We start from the raw sequence: 22,355 nt of genomic DNA on the forward strand, positions 1-22,355 counted from the left end.
TAAATCCTCACCATCATGTGATAATCTTCATGTTCTTCAATTGGCTCAGAGAGTACATTTTTAATAGAACCCATTGGGATTTTCTCTGTCCTCTCTGCAGAAAAATAAAAGGAAAAATATATTAAAAATACATTGCAGAAGGTTCTGCTTTGGCTGTTGCAGCCGTGGACACACTACAATCAAATGTTACTAGTGTCGATGTTTTTTTTCCTTCTTTAAAGTAAGTATTTGTAGACTGAACCAATACATAGACTGCAGCCAGTTCATTACATACCCATGTTAGCCCATGTGTGAATAATAGGCTGTACTGAAATTAGCAATAGTCAAATAGACACCTACACACAGCGTACATAGGTACAATTGGCTATTGCTAACAATCCAATCATTTTTAAGTTTTACAGATGCTTTGCATTTTGTGCTACAGCTTTATCATGGCTATATATATATATATATATATATATACCTGAATAGCAGGATCTCAAAATACACACAGACACAAGTTGGATAGACAGCCTACCCAAAGCTCCCTGCCATTAATGAGTTTTCTGCAGCATGATCGCTGATCAATTCAGATCCTGTGCTTAGTGTTGGACTATGGCTGTTATGCCCTGTACACATGGTCGGACATTCCGACGGAAAAGGTCCGATCGGATTATATTGTCGGAAAATCTGATCGTGTGTGGGCTCTATCGGACTTTTTCCGTCGGAAAAAATTTGAGAGCAGTATCTCAAATTTTCCGACAAAAAAATCCAATTGGACCTTTTCCGATCGTTTGTAGAGAATTTCCGACCGGACAAAGTGCCACGCATGCTCAGATCAAATTACGAGACCAAAGCTATTGGCTACTAGCCTGAATGTAGTCCTGTTGTAACAAACAAATGTCATCATGTTCCGAACGATCCGATTTTCCGACAACTTTATCCGACCGTGTGTATACAACATCAGTTTAGGACAAAATCTGTCTGAAAAAATCTGAAGGATTTTGTGGTCAGAATGTCCGACCGTTTGTACAAGGCATAAGAGCTGCACGATTCTGGCTAAAATCAGAATCACTATTTTTTTTGCTTAGAAGATAGCTCATGATTCTCGCGGCGTAACCTCATCTTTCACATAAAAAATAAATAAAATTGGGCTAACTTTACGGTTTCATTTTTTTTTTTATATATTGAAGTGATTTTTTTTCCCCAAAAAAATTGCATTTGAAAGACCGCTGGGCAAATACAGTGTGACATAAAATATTGCAGCAATTGCCATTTTATTCCCTAGGGTCTCTGCTAATATATATATATAATGTTTGGGGGTTTCAAGTAATTTTCTAGCAAAAAAATATTGATTTTAATTTAAGAAAGAAGTGTCAGAAAAAGATTTATACTTTAAGTGGTTAAACTTCCTGCATTTACATGTTGAAAACTTGGCAGTCTGCCATTATTTATTTACACAGAAGTTCTATCCCTTTGATCTAAGAAGGAAGCTTAGTTACAATGTTTCAAGTTAAAAAAACTTGGCAGACTGCCCAGATGTTTTCTTTTGACAGCTGAGTGAGCAGATAGTTTCTCCACTTGTTTCTATGGCAACCTCTGCAGGAGAGATGTCAGAGGGGGTGAATCGAGATTGCGATTTTTTTAACGATTAATTGTGCAGCTCTAATGGCTGAGAGTGGTTCCAGCAGTGATTACAGCAAGAACACACCATGTTCAGGTCCTGTTGTAAAGCTGCACTGCGACAAATTGCTGCAACCTCAGCACATTATTTTCCTCAAAATTCTACAAACAATACCCCATAATGACAACGTGAAAGAAGTTTGCTAGAAATCTTTGCAAATTTATAAAAAAAAAAAATGGGTAAAAAAATGAAATAAAAAAAAATCACATGTACATAAGTATTCACAGCCTTTGTCATGACACTCAAAATTGAGCTCAGGTGCCTCCTGTTTCCGCTGATCATCCTTGAGATGTTTCTACAACTTGAGCCCAGCCAAACTGAGAAGGCACTTAGTCAGGGAGGTGACCAAGAACCCAATAGTCACTCTGAGAGAGCTCCAGCGTTTCTCTGTGGAGAGAGGAGAACCATCCAGAAGAACAACAATCCCTGCAGCACTCCACCAATCAGGCCTGTATGGTAGAGTGGCCAGACGGAAGCCCTCCTCAGCAAAAAGGCACAGAAAGAGGGTTTCACCATATCGTGTTGCAGCCACATCTCTAATTGTATATCAAGAAAAGAAAATCCCCCTTCATTTGGACTTTGCAGGCAACAAGCACACATGTGTAAATTTAGAAAATATAATTTATTGAGTGTACATAAAATCGTTCGGTCATAGAAATGACCGTATGTTTAAAAAGACAAACAAAAATAAAACAAGTGTACAAAAAGTGAAAATAGAAAAACAAAGAAGAGACAAAAAAAAAAGTCAGGTTACATGGTTTGCATGACAAAAAAAAATAGTTGTTGCTCTTTGATACAAAGTGATTCTCCGGTACCCGACGCGTTTCTGGTTCAAGCACCTTCGTCAGGGTTATTTAATAAGAGTGTATACAGTCATACTTTTGTCTTTCATGCAAAATGTTCCACCACACAACTTGGAAAAATGAAGCACTGCCAGCGGGGGTATCAATCAATGCCCACCAAGGGCATCAATGGTATGCAAAACTATCAGAAAAAAGGGCTTGCCTACTGAAATGTATCTGATTATCATAAGGAGTCATATGTTGCGAATTGCCAACAAGGTTTGTAGGTTATGAATAATAGCACGATTCAATGCCTTAAAATGTGGCTTCTTATCCATATGTAGCAGCCCACTCCAAATCCTTTAGCCTCAGATCTCCATATAGGCAAGAGACTCTCTGTTCAAACATCACCCCATACTGCAAAGTCCCAATGATGGGGGGATTGTCTTTTCTTGATAGTAAAAGGCACATGATAGCCCGCCTAGAGAGTTTTCCAAAAGGCACTTGAAGGACTCTCATACCATGAGAAACAAAATTCTCTGGTTTGATGAAACAAAGATTGAACTCTTTGGCCTGAATGGCAAGCATCATGTCTGGAGGAAACCAGGCACCACTCATCACCTGGCCAATACCATGCCTACAGTAAAGCATGGTGGGTGGTGGTAGCATCATGTTGTGGTGATGTTTTTCAGGGGCAAGAACTGGGAGACTAGTGAGGATGGAGGTAATGATCAAGGTAAGTACAACCAGCCTGCTCATAGATGGATCAAAATTCAGAAGGTTCAGACAGCTTAAAGTGTTACTAAACCCAGGACCCTGCAGTCACTATATCTGGTCTCCCACAGTATACAGAACATGGAAATGCATTTTTGTTTAGAAAATATAAGCTGCTAAATACCTTTTCTCATCAGCAGCACATATAGCAGTTTTGTGTTGTCTATCGGTGTCTAGTTAAAGCTTGTACAAGGAGTTTTCATTCTCCCCTGATTGTCCTATAAAAAAAAATCTCTAGAAATACACACCAAATTGAGCATGTGCAGCTTTTCCCCAACACTCTGTTCTGTCAAGAGATGGTTTCAGGGACTGTAGAAGAAGGGGCGGGGGGGGGGGGTCAGAAAAGACAGGATCAAACAGCCTTTTTACACAATGCAGAGGATTAACCCCCTTAGGTTCCACAGTGAATTTAACAAGGATGCCTTACTGCGTATACAGACTGATTTTCCGGTTGCAGGTTTAGTAACACTTTAAAAACTTTAAACTAAAAGAAAATAAAAAATTGGGGGATTTTAGACGGTTATAAAGAAAACATATTTAATGATGATGAATCATAGGCAAAGGCTGTGATAGTTATAGAGGGCCTTAGGTCATGATACTCTCCTCTGCTTTTCTAAGGCTGGAATCACACAGCCATCTGCCTGCCTGTCTCCGATTTCATTTCTTTGGCTCACTGACATAGAGCACGTTTGCAGCAAGTTAAAAACTAGAGATGATTTGTTTGCCCTTTGCAATTACTAAATGTAATTACTGGTGGCAATTAATGTATCAGTTTATAAATAATGTAAGGCTGTATTGGTCCATTAATGTTTTATTGTTTGTTCATCTTTTCCCTATATACATAAGCAGGATCGATCAATACAAAGTTGGCACAAAATACATTCAATAAAAAAGGCACAAGAGTAAAGGAAGCTGGTGGCCACCGTTACTGTAAGATTTTACTACTTACTGAAATTCCTTTCTTTATATCTGAATTTTTAAAGTGCAATTCAACTCAAAACTGATTTTCTTTACTCTTCATGGAAGGACACAGGAGATCATCTACACTCAGGTTATACTGCTTCCTACAGGGAGTTAGGAGACTGGCAAACATCACTGCACTGAACAGCTATTTAAAAAAAAAAAAAAATGACACCACGTTCATAGCTGCAGCCATGAGCTTGTTTTAACCACTTCAAGTCCAGGCTTTAAACAGCCAAAGTACGTGAAGATTTTTTACTTCACTGCTGGTGGTTTTTTGTTGGTGACTTTAAGCAAGACTCCATGCTATTTGAGCTGGTCTATACATAGCAGTAGCTCTCTGGATCAGTAGTTCCTCAGCACTAGCTTTGGGAGCCATACCCAGATCCCACTGGGGGAATTATCTGGTATCCCGAGAAGGAATGCAATCCGACACCTTTTTATTGTGTCTTCTTTGTCAGATTCTCCTGCAGCTCCATTGGGTGAAGCCAAGGCCTTGCTCATGTCCACAGGAGAATTCCATGTCCAGTCTGGACCTCCTGCCCGTTTGTGCCCAGTTACTGGGACAATTTGTCCACAGAGGCTCGAAGCACGCTAGGGCACCATCTTCTGGCAGAACCAACCTCTGAGCCCCAAAATCTAGTTGAGCCTAAGGGCCTGGTCACCACCTATGATTCACAGTCTGAGTCCAACAGTCCTCCCCATATAGAGGCTAATATTGAGCCACCTGCTGATGACAAGGGGTTTACAAGGGGTTGCTTAAAACCTGATTGATACAGTGCATATTACCCTGCATCTGTGGGTTCAACCTGTTACAAGCCTTAGGTGTTTTAGAGCTCCTACAGCTGCCAAGACCTTCCCACTACACCTACTCTTTGAGGCATTCTTCTATGAGGACTGGAACAACAGTGAGAGGTTCTGGGCCACTCCAGACAGAGTGTCAGAGCTTGTTCTGCCTTTTCCGAGAAACCTTATAAATGGATTGTGTCTTCCCAATGAAGATGCACCAGTTATCCACATTTACAGGCAACCCACAAGATAGTTTAGAGGTGTTCTCATCTTTCAGGATTTTACTGACAGACAGCTAAACTCCCTGTATAGATCCTATTTTGGCAGTGGCCTTAATCTGCTAAACCATGCCTGGGCAGATAAACTCCTTTAAAGGGGACCTTTCCACTGCCAAAGCAGGCCCTTGTGTCAATGAGCGCTTGGAAAAAATGTCTGTGGAAAACTCTTGCAGCCTGAGTTCTTCTGCAGGACTTTACATGCACAGGCCTCACTTGGAGAGGACCCCTCCTGGATTTAACACTGGTAATTTTGATTCATTGATCGGCAAAGAGGTTTAGTTTAGGCCCTCCCTAAATAGATCCTATTCCTGTGGACCTTCTGTGCACCTTTGCTCTCTTCCTTACCTTAGTTACCTTCAGATACCCCAATGTTGTTGGGGTTGCTGGGCTCATAGAAAGGCATCCACATGTTCCCTTGGGATCAAGAAGTTTCAGATGTTACTTTTTGTTTCTGGCTGGGGACAGAGGTGTCTTACCATCACCCTGGGAATGTTTCTCTGTCCAGTGGGTCACCACACCTCGTTCAACAAAACCACATTGTTGGGGGACAAAAATCTTATATTTTGTTTCTAATAGATGCTGGAGAGTTAAACCTACTGACCACAGGTAATCGGCTAAAGAGAGTAGCAGAGTACATTATGGCAGAGAGATCGGACTGAAGCAGTACCCAAAGTCATATATTAAACTAGGGGGCTGAATCTGAGCATAAAAGTGGTGCATTTAAAATAAAACATCACTATTGGCAGGACTGGACTTTTCATTTTGGAATGTATGTTTTTATATGGAACCTCAACTGCAGTCTTTTATTGCTCACCTTTTGTACCAATCCATAGCTGATCTTGCTCCAGTTTAAATGTCAGTCTGACTTTCCCCCCAGACTTATTGTACATACCGGATATTGGGGTAGTTGGAAGCCGCTCCTGTAACACACACACAGTAATAGTGATCACCAGCTGTAGATGTTGTAGTGGCAATCATGAAAATCACATTTCAAAAATTACTGTGCTTCTCGGGTATAAAATTGTACAAATAACTTTGCAATATGCAGTGCTAACTGTGTGTTTCCGCTACAGACCCATCCTTTACTACAAATCACAAATAGCTCAGATTTACTAGACAAGCATCTAAAAAGGGCTTTACTAAGGGATGATACTTCCTGGCAAAATCTGCTATCAATTTAGTGCCCATTCATACCTCTGTGCTTTATCACATCTTAAAAGCTAAACTCTAGGAAACGGATACATACACGGGTAAATTACACACAAGGGAATGGTTTTACTTGAAAATGATTTGTATTTTTGTCTTTTCGTATTATTTGTCTAATTCTTATAAGTCTTGTCCCTCCCTTGCCCTGTGACTAGACAGTGTAAGGAGAAGTGGCAGAATGAGGAGTTCCTTTGTCACTCTGCTTTCTCCTCCTACCAGCAGACTCCTTGAACTGCAGCACAACGGATCTGTGCAGGTTCTTACAACACTTTAAAGTGGTTCTTCACCCTCAAGTGTATGTGAGCTGCTTTCCACCCCTCCTCCCCTCCTTTCCACAAAGCGCTCACTTTTTTTTCCTGTAAAATCTTCAGGCCTGCCCCAATGCCCCTTCTGGGATATACATGTCACATATTCCAGGAAGCATACTCCTTCATTAAGAAAGGAGAGGTTGGGCCTAGCGTCGTGTCATTGTGAGGCTTGGCAGTTGAACCTGGAAAAGCTGGCGGGCCTCACAAGGACATCAGATAAGAAGATGGATGCGAGGGGCAGAATTTTTAGAGGATTCTGCAGCACACCACTGGGTGGGTGACTATCCTAAATCCCCCTTAAAAGCGGAGTTTCGCCGTTTTTTTTTTTTTTTTAAGTCAACAGCTATAAATACTACTATTTTAAAATACAGACACTTACCTGTCCAGGGCACCCGCGACGTTGGCACCTGAAGCTGATCTGTTGCTCGGCTCTCGGGTGCTGCCACCTCCATCTTCAGTAAGGGAATCGGGAAGTGGCATAGATATCTGCAGATTCTGCGGCTATCTATGCCCGGAAGTGGGTGCAAATACCTGTATTAAACCCTATTATGACAATTACACAATTGGTGGCTGACCAAATACTTTTTTGCCCCACTGTGTGCGTGTATATATGTGTGTGTGTATATATATATATATATATATATATATATATATATATATATATATAATGTTTGGGGGTTCTAAGCAATTTTATATATTTTTTTCACATTTTCTAAGAAATAGGCTTAGTCATGAAAGGGTTAAATCTAGTGATAGAGCTATCTATCTCTATATCTCTAGATATGCATATATTCCTGCTCATGTGGTTGGCTCACTGCTTTTCTCAACAACCTGTTACAACACTGGGGATGGCCATACAACTTTAGAAAGGTAGACCCTCCCACTTAGTCAGGAAAAACAAAATATGCTGGTCATAAATTATACAATTTTCTTGTTCAATTTCCTTTAGATTTACCTTCAACTGTGTAGCGGAAGGACCTGCCTGAGTGCATACAAAATTTCATCATATGGTTTTGGTAAGGGTCGGTTCACACTGGAACGACATTGCGTCCCGTTCTGTACAATGGAACCATTCTAATCGTCGCTCCGACTTAGAAAAAGGTTCCTGTACGACTTTAGGGGCGACTTGAGGCGACCTGCATTGACTTCTATAGAGAAGTTGTTTTGCAAGTCGCCGTATCGGTCGTGTCCAGGTCGCGCTGCCTCAGTGTGAACCAACACCAACTGTACAAGATAATTGTATAATGTATGGCCAGCCTTAGACTAGAATGCAGGAAACACTGTCAGGTGAACAGTAGCAGGTAAATCTCTGCAGCAAAGCTTTCTGAGCAACCCTTGCAATGTATACAAATTATCTAGAGAGGATTGTTTTGTATGTGGAGTTACAATTTATGGCTGAATGCAAAATTTGCCATTTGCATTGCAGCAGGCGTGCCGTCACACAAACATTGGTACGTAAAGGCCATATCGTTTTCTTGAACCTCTTACACTCAGCTGCAGCATGTTGATTTTAACCAGCCCCATAGGAAAACAATGAACTTCTACTTGACATGTGTTTTGCTGCATGAAAACTTGTGTGAATAGATCCTTACTAGCAGATTGGAGTAGGATCTTTTTAGCTGAAGCATTTGGATAATGTAGTTTAGATTGCATGTAGATTAATGACAACCAAGCTTTTATAAAGATTTTAGTAACGGTTCTTTATAATATCTATTTACCAGCTTGCTAAACCTCATTTGCTAGCTATATGCTGGAGACTATGTTCTGTGCACTAAAATTTGGTGACTGCACAAATGTCTGCACAAACATGGAATGATCAATGCCTAGGATGGGTTTGCAGAATGCGGCTGTTCTTATGAGGACAAGCCCACAACTGATAGTGTCTGCTCAATGCATAAACATGCATGCTCAATCCAGGTGTGTCATTTTTATATCACAACCACTGTACAAAAAAAAACAAGATTTGCCCTCCCATATTCAGGGCTTTATTGTACATATACACCTCTGCATTTCCATGCTCATTAACCACTTCAATACCAGGCACTTAAACACCTTCCTGCCCAGACCAATTTTGATCTTTCAGCGCTGTTGCACTTTGAATAATAATTGCGCGGTCATGCTACACTGTAATATTTAGAATTTTTTTTTCCACAAATAGAGCTTTCTTTTGGTGGTATTTGATCACCTCTACGGTTTTTATTTTTTGCTAAACAAATAAAAAAACACCGTAAATTTTGAAAAAAAAATATATGTTTTTTTTTGTTTCAGTTTCAAAACTTTGTAAATAAGTAAGTTTTCTCCTTCACTGATGGGGCTGCACTGACGGGCACCAATGAGGTGGCACCAATGAAGTGGCACTGATGAGATGGCATTGATGGGCACTGAAATGTGGCACTGATAGGCAGCACTGATAGGCGGCATTGTATTGTATTATATTGTACTGATGGATGCCAATCAGTGCCAAACAATAATGCATGCCAATCAGTGATGCCCATTGTGGGCACTGACTCGCATCCCTGGTGGTCTAGGGTGGCATACCTGGTACACGAGTGAGGATAAGCCGATCACCGGCTCTTCCTATTTACACTGTGTCACGGCTGATCATGTGGTAAAGAGTCTCCATCGGAGATCGTAGTTGCGGTGTGTCAGACAACGATTGCCGCGATGCGCGCCCCCGGGGGTGCGCAGCGGCTTAAAATCCTGAGGACATCATATGACGCCCGGTCAGGATTTTGAAACCACTTTGCCGCCGTCATTTTGCTATAGGGCGGGCGGCAAGTGGTTAAAGAGGAACTGCAGTCTTGTCACATAATTTGTAATAAAAAACTTCTTTGCCATTCTGAAGCTTCCCTCCAACCACTTGGCATATTATTTTATATATACGGTGATTCTGTAGTTGCCAAATAGGCTGCAGAAATCTCCCTCCACTAAGTCTGGCTGTATCCATTTTAACAGTGGGCAGCTGAAGCTGCTGCTTGTTTACTTCCTGGATTTACACAGACACACAGAGGCACACCTCCAGCTTTCATTGGCTCTCTTATGACTCATCCCCCACTCCCTTCCTGGCAAACTCTCACTAGAGAGAGCGAGCTGTGCATGATGTCATAAGCCTAGGTTAATGACCAGACAAGAAACAGGAAGTGGGCTGTATAGGGTATTTACTGGCAGAAAAAAAAAATGTTTTACTATCCGAAGTTAAAACAAGGGCAGAAGATTTAAAAAAAAAAAATAAAAATTACTGAAGGTCCACTTTAACATCTGTTTCAAATGGATGTATAATGCCTGATGAGTAAAGCTGGAAATAGATGGATCAAAATGTGGCTGGTTCAGCAAAGAGCAGACTAATTTCAGTTCAGGGGTGACCACTTCCCTGTTTCTGTTGAATGGGCTTGCTGGAAAAAATTTCTCGATGTGCTATAATCTTACAGGGGAGAGTCACCACTGTCAGAATACAATGTCTCAGTGAGGAGGATTCCTCTATCCACCTCGACTGTGTGGCTGGAGGAATCCATTCATTTTTTTTTTTTTCCATTCAGCCCTCTGGCTTAAAGTGATATTAAAGAGGAAGTAAACCCTGATGGGTGTTACTTCCTCATTCATTCCCTGCAAAGGCAAAGCATAATGGACTACTATGCATCGCATAGTAGTCCATTATGTGTCATTTACCTGACACAGTAGCCAGCGATGTCACCGCTGTCCCCTATAGTCCGGCGCATCCATCTTCTCGGTGGGTCTCGCTGCTCCGCCGCTGTCATTCGGCGAAGCCACGATGACGTCACTCCCGCGCAGGCGCACGGGAGCCGCCACTCGCGGCATATCGCCGTTGACCGCAGCGCGCTCAGTGCGCCGTAGACAGCGGTGCCTGTCTTTCAGCAACTATCTCGTAAACCGTGTAGGTTTAGGAGATATTTCTTGGACCTACAGGTATGCCTTAATCTAGGCTTACCTGTAGGTCAAAGTTGGTTTACAACCACTTTAAAGTCTTGTTTTTTTTGTTTAAAAATAACAAACATGTTATACTTACCTGCTCTGAGCAGTTGGTTTTGCACAGAGCAGTCCTGATCCTCCTCTTCTCAGGTCCCCTGCTGGCGCTCCTGGCCCCTCCCTCCTGCCAAGTGCCCCCACAGCAAGCAGCTTGCTATGGGGGCACCTGAGCCAAGCTGCTGCCGTGTGTCCATTGAGACACAGCTGTGGCTCAAACCCAGCCCCTCCTCCCCCCTCATTGGCTCACTGACCGATTGACATGAGGAGGGAGATTCCTGGACAGCCGAGGCTCTTGTGCAACATCGCTGGATCGGGATGGGGTTTAGGCAAGTGTAAGGGGGGCTGCTGCACAAAGTAGGTTTTTTTTTATCTTAAAGGGGTGGGCCAGTGAAAAAAAAAAGATTTTTAAAAAAAGTCAGCAGCTATAAACACTGTAGCTGCTGACTTTTAAAAAGGACTTACCTTTCTAGGGTTCCCGTGATGTCGGCCGCCTGAGGCCGACCCGTCCCTTGGGTCCCGACGCGGCCATTCAAAGTAGGGGAAACAGCCCGTTTCCTACTGCGCATGTGCGAGTCGCTCAGCGCTCTGTGAACAGGCCGCGCTGTGTTGTGGGACACACAATTCCCACAACACACTGCATCCCATTCCCCAGAAGACAACGCGAGGAGGAGAAGACAGAAGATCACAGTGGAATAGGAAGAGGCAGATTAGGACGATCTGCCTAGCAACAGCCATTTCTGGTAAGTAAAAAAAACATTTTTTTTTTTTTTTTTCACATTTTTTGGAGCCTTTTATGCATTTTTTTTTTATCTTATTTTTTAGGATGGACCTCCCCTTTAATGTATATAATGCATTAAGATTAAACATTTTCTGCCTTTAGAACCTCTTTAATAAAAAAAAAAAAAAAAACAGTCCATCTATGGCCAGTCTTGGGTGAAATTATTCTAGATAGAACTCATCTCCTCTAGGTTTTAGAGGGGTACAGTCAGTTAAAAACAGGAAACTTCAGTATTCAAGAGATCAGTACTCTCAACTCCCTCTGCTGATACTCTGTGCACCTGCATTTAGGGCCCCAGTAAGATGGCCTTCATGCTCAGGAATTTAAATGGACACTTGGGTTATCCCAATGGATAGCTAATACTACTAATTGTTACTTGTTTGTCCTATTCAACGCACTATACCCCTGCGCGGGTCAAAGTTTGACAAGATATTACTTTTCTTTTTTACAATAAAAATTATTGTACCAGAAAAAACAGGGAACTTCATCTCATTTCCATTAAAAACCCAAACGTATGTAAACGCACCACACCAAAATGCATGTACCGTATATACTCGAGTATAGGTCGATCCGAATATAAGCCGAGGCCCCTAATTTACCACAAAAAACTGGGAAAACTTATTGACTCGAGTATAAGCTGGGGGTGGGAAATGCAGCAGCTACTGTAAGTGGCAAAGAGGGTCAACAATGCCCATCTGCAGCTGCATGTCTCACTGTGTCTATTGCATGCCTCCCTGTGTCCTGTGCAGATCTGCCTACCTCACTGTGTCCTGTGTATACCTCCCTGTGTCCATTGCAGCCTACCTGTGCTAATCTTCATCCTTTGTGTCCTGTGCATGGCTCCGTGTGCCCATCTGCAGCCACCGATCAGCGTGTCATAAAAACATACGGCGGCCATTCCAGTATTCAAAAGCCGCGCCTCCTCTTCGTCTGTGATAGGCAGAACACTCCCAGCAGTCAGTTTTCAGCCTATCACGGACATCCGCTCATCCTCGTCCGAGGATGAGGGGATGTCCGTGATAGGCTGTCCGTGATAGGCTGTCCGTGATAGGCTGAAAACTGACTGCTGGGAAATTGAGTGTTCTGCCTATCAGACGAGGAGGCGGCGCGGCTTTTAAATACTGGAGTGGCCGCTGTATGTTTTTATGACACGCTGGCCACCGTCTGTCTACATGACATGCCTGATCAGGTAGGCAGACGGCGGTGACTCGAGTATAAGCCGAGGGGGGCACTTTCAGCCTAAAAAAAAGGGCTGGAAATCTCGGCTTATACTCGAGTATATACGGTAAATTATGCATTCAAGCATGCATTAAAATGCAAATATTTCCAATGACAGTGGTAAGAATGCAAGGAGAAAATGAAATGGGACTTAAGCTGACCCAGCATCTACGAAAAAGTATCTCCCTATTCACTTGCTGCTGGAAACACCAGAGATGACTGTCAATTACATGGCTACCCACATTTCATGAACACAGCTGCTACATGAGACAGCTGCTACTGTTAGAGGGCAGCTGACTTTACACTTTCAATGGTCTCCAGACCAGGAGCATGCTTTCTTACCTGAACGCCTTTTAAAGATGGCATTACATCTTCCGGTTTTCCTTTGTCCAGCACTTTTCTATGTTGCTAAAATATATAATATTAAAAGATTAGTTCAGAGCAACAGTAAGCTTAAAAAAAATAAAAAATCACCTTGAGGTTTAACTATAAGCAAATGGGAATGTTTTTTGTTATGTCCCTGTTTTTTTTTTATCACTTCTTGTCTTATAATCTGCTTCAGAAATTTCAGAAGATAAGAAATAAAAATTTTTTTTTTTATTATATTATATATATATATCATTTTTTTTTTTTTTTTTTTAGTAGAGGAGGGGGGAGAGCTACAACTGTGGTTAGGCTTTGGCTCGTGTTGCACTTTAAATAAGTCCACCATTATATTATTCCTGAAGAATACACTGCAAATAATTGGATGGATGGTTATTTATTTAATAAATATATATATATATATATATATATATATTATATATACACACACATACATACACACACACACACAGTTAGGTCCATATATATTTGGACACAGGAGCAATAGTTGTTATATTAATATTTATAGTTATATTACCTATATTATATTATGTTATATTATATTATGTTATATTAATAATTTTTTTCTAAAACATATTCAGGTTTAATTTGAGGGTGTGTACATCCAAATCGTAGGAAGGGTTTAGGAATTACAGCTCTTAAGAATAGCCACCCCCTCTATTTCAAGGGACCAAAAGTAATTTGACAATTGAAACAAAATATGTTTCATGGCCAGGTGTGGGCTACTACTTCATTATATCTTCATCAATTAAGCAAGTAAAAGTTCTGGAGTTGATTCTAAATGCCTCGTACACATGATCAGATTTTCGGATGACCGTTTTTTTTGTTATATGCTAATCTGATGTCGAAAGTGAAGAGGTTACTCACCATACAAAAATTCTCATACGACAGAATACAACTTTAGAAGAAGTGATGTAATGTGTTGACTAGTTTTGTATGTATTCTTTTGTTCCTGAAAAATGGTTGCAGTTCCTAAAATTTGTACTTGATATTTATGTTCCACCCCTTGAATTAAAAGCTGAAATTCTGCACTTCAAATTCATTTGGATTGTGTCTTTTAATTTTATTCTGGTGGCATACAGAGCCAAAAAGTATGAAAATTGTGCCTGTATCCATCTATATTATACATACACACACACATATACAGTGGTGTGAAAAAGTGTTTGCCCCCTTCCTCATTTCCTGTTCCTTTGCATGTTTGTCACACTTAAGTGTTTCGGAACATCAAACCAATTTAAACAATAGTCAAGGACAACACAAGTAAACACAAAATGCAATTTGTAAATGAAGGTGTTTATTATTAAAGGTGAAAAAAAATCCAAACCATCATGGCCCTGTGTGAAAAAGTGATTGCCCCCTAAACCTAATAACTGGTTGGGCCACCCTTAGCAGCAACAACTGCAACCAAGCGTTTGCGATAACGTGCAATGAGGCTTTTACAGCATCCTGGAGGAATTTTGGCCCACTCATCTTTGCAGAATTGTCCTAATTCAGTTACATTAGAGGGTTTTCGAGCATGAACGGCCTTTTTAAGGTCATACCACAACATCTCAATAGGATTCAGGTCAGGACTTTGGCTAGGCCACTCCAAAGTCTTCATTTGGTTTTTCTTCAGCCATTCGGTGGTGGACTTGCTGGTGTGTTTAGGATCATTGTCCTGCTGCAGAACCCAAGTTCGTTTCAGCTTGAGTACACGAACAGATGGTCGGACATTCTCCTTCAGGATCTCTTGGTAGACAGCAGAATTCATAGTTCCTTTTATCACGGCAAGCCTTCTAGGTCCTGAAGCAGCAAAACAGCCCCAGACCATCACACTACCACCACCATATTTTACTGTTGGTATAATGTTCTTTTTATGAAATGCAGTGTTCCTTCTACGCCAGATATACTTGGACACACACCTTCCAAAGAGTTCCACTTTTGTCTCATCGGTCCACAGAATGTTGTCTCAAAAGTCTTGGGGATCATCAAGATGTGTTGTGGAGAAATTGAGACGAGCTTTGATGTTCTTTTTGCTCAGCAGTGGTTTTCTCCTTGGAACTCTGCCATGCAGGCCATTTTTGCCCAGTCTTTTCCTGATGGTGGAGGCATGAACGCTGACCTTAACTGAGGCAAGTGAGGTCTGCAGTTCCTTGGACGTTGTTGTGGGGTCTTTTGTGACCTCTTGGATGAGTCGACGCTGCGCTCTTGGGGTAATTTTGGGTGGCCGGCCACTCCTGGGAAGGTTCACCACTGTTCCATGTCTTCACCATTTGTGGATAATGGCTCTCACTGTGGTTCGCTGGATTCCCAAAGCTTTGGAAATGGCTTTATAACCCTTTCCAGACTGATAGATCTCAATTACTTTCTTTCTCAATTGTTCCTGAATTTCTTTGGGTCTCGGCATGATGTGTAGCTTTTAAGGATCTTCTGGTGGACCTTAGTGCCCGTTCACACTACCGCGACTTGTCAGGCGACTTAGCCGCCTGACAAGTCGCGCTCCGTTCTGTACTATGGAACCGTTCTAATAGGAGCGACTCAAGTCGCTCCGACTTAGAAAAAGGTTCCTGTAGTATTTTCGGGGCGACTTCAGGCGACTTGCATTGACTTCTATACAGAAGTCATTTTGCAAGTCGCCGCTGAAGTCGTGTGCAGGTCGCGTCTGTGAGTCGCGCTGCAAGTCGCGTCGCCCCTGTGTGAACGGGCACTTACTGTGTCAAGCAGCTCCTATTTAAGTGATGCCTTGATTGTGAACAGGTGTGGCAATAATCAGGCCTGGGTGTGGCTAGAGAAATTGAACTCAGGTGTGGACAACCACAGTTATAGTAGGTTTTAACAAGGGGGGCAATCACTTTTTCACACAGGGCCATGATGGTTTGGATTTTTTTTCACCTTTAATAATAAACACCTTCATTTACAAATTGCATTTTGTGTTTACTTGTGTTGTCCTTGACTATTGTTTAAATTGGTTTGATGTTCCGAAACACTTAAGTGTGACAAACATGCAAAGGAACAGGAAATGAGGAAGGGGGCAAACACTTTTTCACACCACTGTATATATATATATAACATAGACACACACACACACACACAGCGTGTACTGCTGCAAATAACTTATAGACACTTGTATTACATAGGAAATAGTGATCTAGAGGCACTCAGCCCTGGGCTCTTCCAGTTAGGTACACTGGGCAAAGTAAGCCAGTAAAAGGAAATATATATTCTTTGTAAAGCCTTTAATATATACATATTTATGTTAAAAGTGCCAGGCAAATTTTATAATAAAACAATTAAAATATATATTGCACATGACCTGATTTGCCAAAATGTTTGCAACACTGCTCAGCCAGTCTTGTGACTCACACAAACTGCATAGCCAGGCAGGTGACACCACTTTTTCTTTATCAGACTTCCTGCTCACGGTGTCACCTACCTAATTGGTAACATCTGTCAAATAAAACAAATAAAAAAAATGCATTGAGTATGATTCATTGTCCAAGATGTATCAGAATCACAAGAGAAGCTGAACAGAATTACATGTCTTTTGAAATGTACAACAGCTGACATACTTATGTATTTCAACAGTTCATTTAGCTGCCAGCCTGGAGTTATCCTGTAAGCCTATTAGAGCATGACGATATTTGTACACAATTGTTGCTCCTGGTCTTTTTCCAGCCCAGTGGCTTCTCCTTTTGGTCACTGAGCAGTCGCTGATGTTGTAACTCTTGCATATGTTTTTTTCTGTCCTGGCACCAAGTTCCATTCTTGATATCTTATAGACATCAGGAGGGGTGCATAGAAGGCGTATGGAATGTTCGTAAGGAATGGGAGTATATTTTGAATGGCAATACTGATAAAAATAAAAATTCTTTATTTTTTTCTTTAGCAGAGTAGGGAAAGGCTAGAGCTACTGTCATAGAAACAAGAAGTGAGAGGGAATCTCTCCCAGACAGTAGTAAAACCCAATAGGAGTTCTGATCTTTAACCCTTTGAGGACCATAAGATTACCATCATCAATATAAAAATAATTATATATTTTTTCCCTTTAAGAACGTATTTGAACAATAAATAAAACCATTTCCACACTTCTGTCATTTTTGGTGGAGGAATTATGACAACCATTTGTTGATAAGAACTAATATTTTGACTCAAACCAAAAAAAAAAAAGTATTTTAGCGTTCTTAAAGCGGAGGTCCACCCTAAAGTGGACCTTCCGCTCATTGGAACCCTCCCCCCCTCCGGCGCCATAATTGGCACCTTTCAGGGGGGAGGGGGGTGCAGGTACCTGTACAGTACAGGTATCTGCACCCACTTCCGGCATAGCTATCTGCGGAAAGGGGCGTAGATTACACCCCTTTCCGAAAGTCCCCCGCTGCCTGCTGGGAAACACACGGATCCCAGAGGCAGCGGGACCATCCTTATTGCGCAGCGCGACTCGCACATGCGCAGTAGGGAACCGGGAAATGAAGCCGAAAGGCTCCACTTCCTGATTCCCATAGTCAAGATGGCGGCGGCAGCACCCGAGAGACGATCGAGAGATCGGCTTTGGGTGACGACATCGCGGGCGCGCTGGGCGGGTAAGTGTCCTTATTTTAAAAGTCAGCAGCTGCAGTATTTGTAGCTGCTGGCTTTTAAAAAAAAAAAAAAAAAAAACAGCGGAACTGCCAGCGGACTCCTGCTTTAATCAGATGATACAGGCAATTAAAAACATGGCACAAATACGTCCCTTGGTCCTCAAAGGGTTAACACTCTATCCAAAACTAAACAAGTTTTGACTGGACATACACTTTAAAGTAGAACTAAAGGCAAAACTTTATTTTTCATTTTGGATAGAGCGAGGGAGGGCTGTAACCTATTTTGGATTTTTTTTGTCATCTGTGTCCCATTGGGGAAGTCTAATCCCCATCCACTATATCCCAAACTAAAAAAAGTTTTCCCTTAAAGTGTTACTAAACCCAGGACCATTCACTATATCTGGTCTCCTACAGTACACAGAACATGGAAATGCAATCGCTTTAGTAAATATAAACTGCTAAATACCTTTTCCCATCAGCAGTTAGAGCAGTAATGTGACTTCTAACAGTGTCCAGTCAAGCACTGGTTAGAGCTTGTAGGAGGAGTTTTCTGACTGTCCTATGAGACTGCAAGACCTCTGGCCCTGTCTGGACAGTACTGATTTGCCCCGGGGCTGATCACATGCACTCTCACAAGAAAAAAAAAAAAAAACCGCAAGCAATACACACCAAACTGAGCATGGACTCCATAGGCTCTGTGTTATCAGGAAATTATCAGAGAACAGTGGAAGAATGGGAGGATCAGAGAAGACAGGATCAAACCGCCTTTTTACACAATGCAGAGGATTAACCCCTTAAGTTCCACAGTGAGTATAACAAGCATGCTTTACTGCAAATACAGACTGATTTTACTGTTGTGGGTTTAGTTAACACTTTAGGTGAATTTGTAAGCGCACTTTTAATGGACATAATGAGTAGGTTGGCCTACACCTACCTTCTGTCTGCACAGTGGCTCCTTCTTGCTCTCTTCTTCTTTCACCTCTTGTTGGATGGTTTCTTTGGGGGTGGTAACAGCCAAGACGTCATTGATGGTGGATCCTACTACCATTACTTTTGCCCCATTGGTGACTTTGATTTCCCTTAGTGTTTTGTCCTCGGGAAGTAACCCCTTAAACATGACTTTCTGCATAGCTGGTGGAAGACCTGCAAATGACAAATCAGAAATATCTGAAGAGAAATTTTCAGCGAACTGGTGTCAGCTGATTTTTTTTTAAAACAAACATATGGTTGCTCATTTTCATGCTCTGGTATATGACAAACTCATAGAGCTAGTTTAAATTCGAACTACACTCCTTTAGTTTGCTAAAGGAAAATTCACTTTGCACTGCAAGTGCACTTGGAAGTAAAGTCGCTGTAGATCCGAGAGGGACATGCAAGGAAAACAAAAAACAGCATTTTAGCTTGCACATGATTGGATGATAAAATCAGCAGAGCTTCCACTCATTTCAGATCTTCCCCTCAGATCTACACTTCCAAGTGCACTTTCAGTGCAAAGTGAATTTGCCTTTCGTAAATAACCCCCTTAGTGTTATAAATAATCAACATTTCGTTTTCACAAAAATCACTTTTCACCTGTTTTTTTGCATTTCAGTGATGTTGTTCTCCTGCAGCCACTTCCTGTCTACATGCATACGCTCCAGCATCAGCTGCACATCATTGATGTGGACTGGCTTCCTGATAGCAAGAAACGTAAACAATGCCTGCACAATGTGTGATGCCATGAAGGCTAAAGCTGGCCATACACCTATAGATTATCTGCAGATTTTCTATGGTTAGATGGAAAAAGTGCAACAGATCTTTGCATGTTCGCTAAACTGTGTGGATGGAGGAATCTCCCACTTTTTCCATCTAACCATAGAAAATCTGCAGATAATCTATAGGTGTATGGCCAGCTTTATGTTCTCCACTAGGCGTACATGTGACACGAGAATAGAAAGGCAGCTGTCACTCCGTAACAGAAAGTACCTTCATGGCATGATTACCAAATATTATTTTAATGAAATTTGTAGATGTAAAAAGTTTGAAAGTAAAATTACATTAAATAGTTAAAAGCTTATATGAGATTTTAGTGGCTTGGTATAGATCTACTTTATCTACAATTCCATGTTCCTGCTATTACCAATCAGATATGAGCAAACTTATCCACGTATTCAACATAATCTCTACCACAGAAAGCCCCCAAGCCATTCAAAAAATTGGAAACTCCTAGGGGTTGATTTACTAAGGGCCAATTCACACCATTTCCAGTTCCACATCAGATCTAAAATGCAGATCAATGGAAGGACATCTGAAAACAATCATTTCCAATGTGTCCTATTCACACCATAAGGCTGTGCATGCATGTCAAAATGTATGTCAACAGACGTCAGCACGTGTTAAAACGCAACTAAAATGAATGCAAATGTACATGCATTTCCATACATTTTAGTGCAAGTCAGTGTGAACTGGCCCTTAACCATTTGAGCCCCGGAAGAATTTACCCCCATCCTGACCAAAGCACTTTTTGCGATTCAGCACTGCGTGGCTCCCAAACAGAATTTAAATCCTTTTTTTCGCACAAATAGAGCTTTCTTTTGGTGGTATTTGATCATCCCATGCGGTTTTTATTTTTTGCGCTATAAACAAAAATAGAGCGACAATTTTGAAAAAAAAAAAGGCATTATTTTTTACTTTTTGCTATAATAAATATCTCTCAAAAATATATAAAAAAAAATTTTTTTTCCTCAGTTTAGGCCAATAAGTATTCTTCAAAAAAATGGCAATAAGCGATTATTGATTGGTTTTCCCAAAGGTTATAGTGTTTACAAATAGGGTATAGTTTTATGGCATTTTTATTAATAATTTATTTATTTTTTTAAATGGCGGCGATCAGCGATTTTTAATGTGACTGCGACATTATGGCGGACATATTGGACATTTTTGACACATTACTGTCATTTATACAGCAATCAGTGCTATACACATGCACTGATTCCTGTGTAAATGCCACTGGCAGTGAAGGGGTTAAGCGTCCTAGGGGCATGTTTCTAACGGTGAGGGGTGTGGCTGTGTGTGACATGTCACTCATCTCTGCTACAATCACAGGGAGCAGAGATCAGTGACACTGTCACTAGACAGAAATGGGAGATGCTTGTTTACATTAGCATCTCCCCGTTCTTCAATCCCATGAGACGATCGCGGGTATCCCCGCGGCGATCGAGTCCGCGGGACACGACTCAAGGAGCTTGCCGCGGGCGCGAGCCTGCCTCTTAAAAGGGCAACGTACGGATACGCGATTCTGCCTGTACAAGCCCTTCTGCCGAAGTATATCGGCGTGAGGAGGTTGGCAAGTGGTTAAACTGGAGCGTGCAAAATCTGGTGCAGCTCTGAATGGTAGCCAATCAGCTTTTAACTTCATCTTGTTCAATTAAGGTGTATGTTCACCTTTACAGAAAATCTGTAAGATGAACTTACACTGCCGCTGCCCCCACCCCGTACCAGAGAACCGTGATTTTTAAATTCCTGCAGCTTATTCTCCTATCCGTACCTCTCAGCGTTTACAGATATGGCAGCCATTCTACTTGGTCAGCACCTTCACATGGATGGGGATGGATTCCAGTGTAAGTTCACATTACAGATTTTCTGTAAAGATAAACTTACCCTTTGAACTTTGACAAAAAAATAAAATCGAAATAAAAATGGAAGCCGATTGGTTTCTGTGCAGAGCTGCAACAGATTTGCACTCTCCAATTTTTGTAAACCAACCCCCTAGTGTCCCACGTTCCATATGGGTTTTTACAAGTGGTTATACCCCAGATAATGGTTATTACTGTTGCAGCCTGGGGCAGGAGAGGATATTACATCTCTGATATATCAAATTGCATAGTAGATATTGCCTTTTTTTGTTTTTTAAACTGGAGAGTGCAAAATCCAGTGCAGCTCTATATAGAAACCAATCATCTTTAAAGCGTTTATTGACCCCAAAAAAATAGAAAAGGATCCTGCTCCTTTAACCACTTCAATACCGTGTACTTTCCCCCCTTCCTGCCCAGGACAATTTCAGCTTTTAGCACTGTCACACTTTGAATGACAATTGCGCGGTCATGCAACACTGTACCCAAACTACATTTTTAGCATTTTCTTCCCACAAATAGAGCTTTCTTTTTATTTTTTGCACTATAAACAAAAAAATAATGACAATTTAGAAAAACAAAACAAAACTGATGAGCAATGATAGGCGGCACTGATGGGCACAGATAGGAGGCACTGGATGGGCAGCACTGATGAGGAGCTACTGACAAGCATGACTGAGTGGCATCTGAGGGGCACTGACAGGCATTACTGATGGGGCACTGATTGGCACTGTTGTGGGCACCAATTGCCAATTTTATGGGCACTGGCAGGCGTTTATTATGGCACACAGGCTGGCAGGTGATGGGCACTTATTGGCAGCTGATGGGGGGCTGCACTGATAATCAATATGTTGATCATTAGCATAGACCCCCCGATCGGCTTTCCCTATCAGCGCAAACCGAGGAAAGCAGTTTACCGGCACTTCCTGGTTAAAGCGATGATCAGCTGTGATTGGTCACAGCTGATCACGTGGTAAGAAGCCTCTGTCAGAGGCTCCATACCACGATTGGAGTTGCAGTGTGTCAGACTGACAAACAGCACCTCCGATTGCTGAGATGCGTGCTGG

The 22,355-nt window shown here is 41.6% G+C and overlaps 1 protein-coding gene across 1 annotated transcript in view; it reads right to left on the bottom strand.

The window, feature by feature from the left end:
- The window catches only part of UBFD1 (ubiquitin family domain containing 1), a 38,106-nt gene that overhangs the window by 6,192 nt on the left and 9,559 nt on the right, over positions 1 to 22,355 (bottom strand). The window contains exons 3-6 of the mRNA XM_077449241.1: positions 18,612 to 18,820; positions 13,083 to 13,148; positions 6,061 to 6,166; positions 12 to 94 (exon numbers count right to left, since the gene is read on the bottom strand). Of these exons, the coding sequence (XP_077305367.1) occupies positions 12 to 94; positions 6,061 to 6,166; positions 13,083 to 13,148; positions 18,612 to 18,820 (464 nt within the window). The remainder of the gene's footprint in view (positions 1 to 11; positions 95 to 6,060; positions 6,167 to 13,082; positions 13,149 to 18,611; positions 18,821 to 22,355) is intronic.

This window comes from Lithobates pipiens, unplaced genomic scaffold (assembly GCF_037356315.1).
Source record: "Lithobates pipiens isolate NorthernLeopardFrog02 unplaced genomic scaffold, aLitPip1_a1.2 Scaffold_22, whole genome shotgun sequence".
Classification (NCBI taxonomy): Eukaryota; Metazoa; Chordata; class Amphibia; order Anura; family Ranidae; genus Lithobates; species Lithobates pipiens.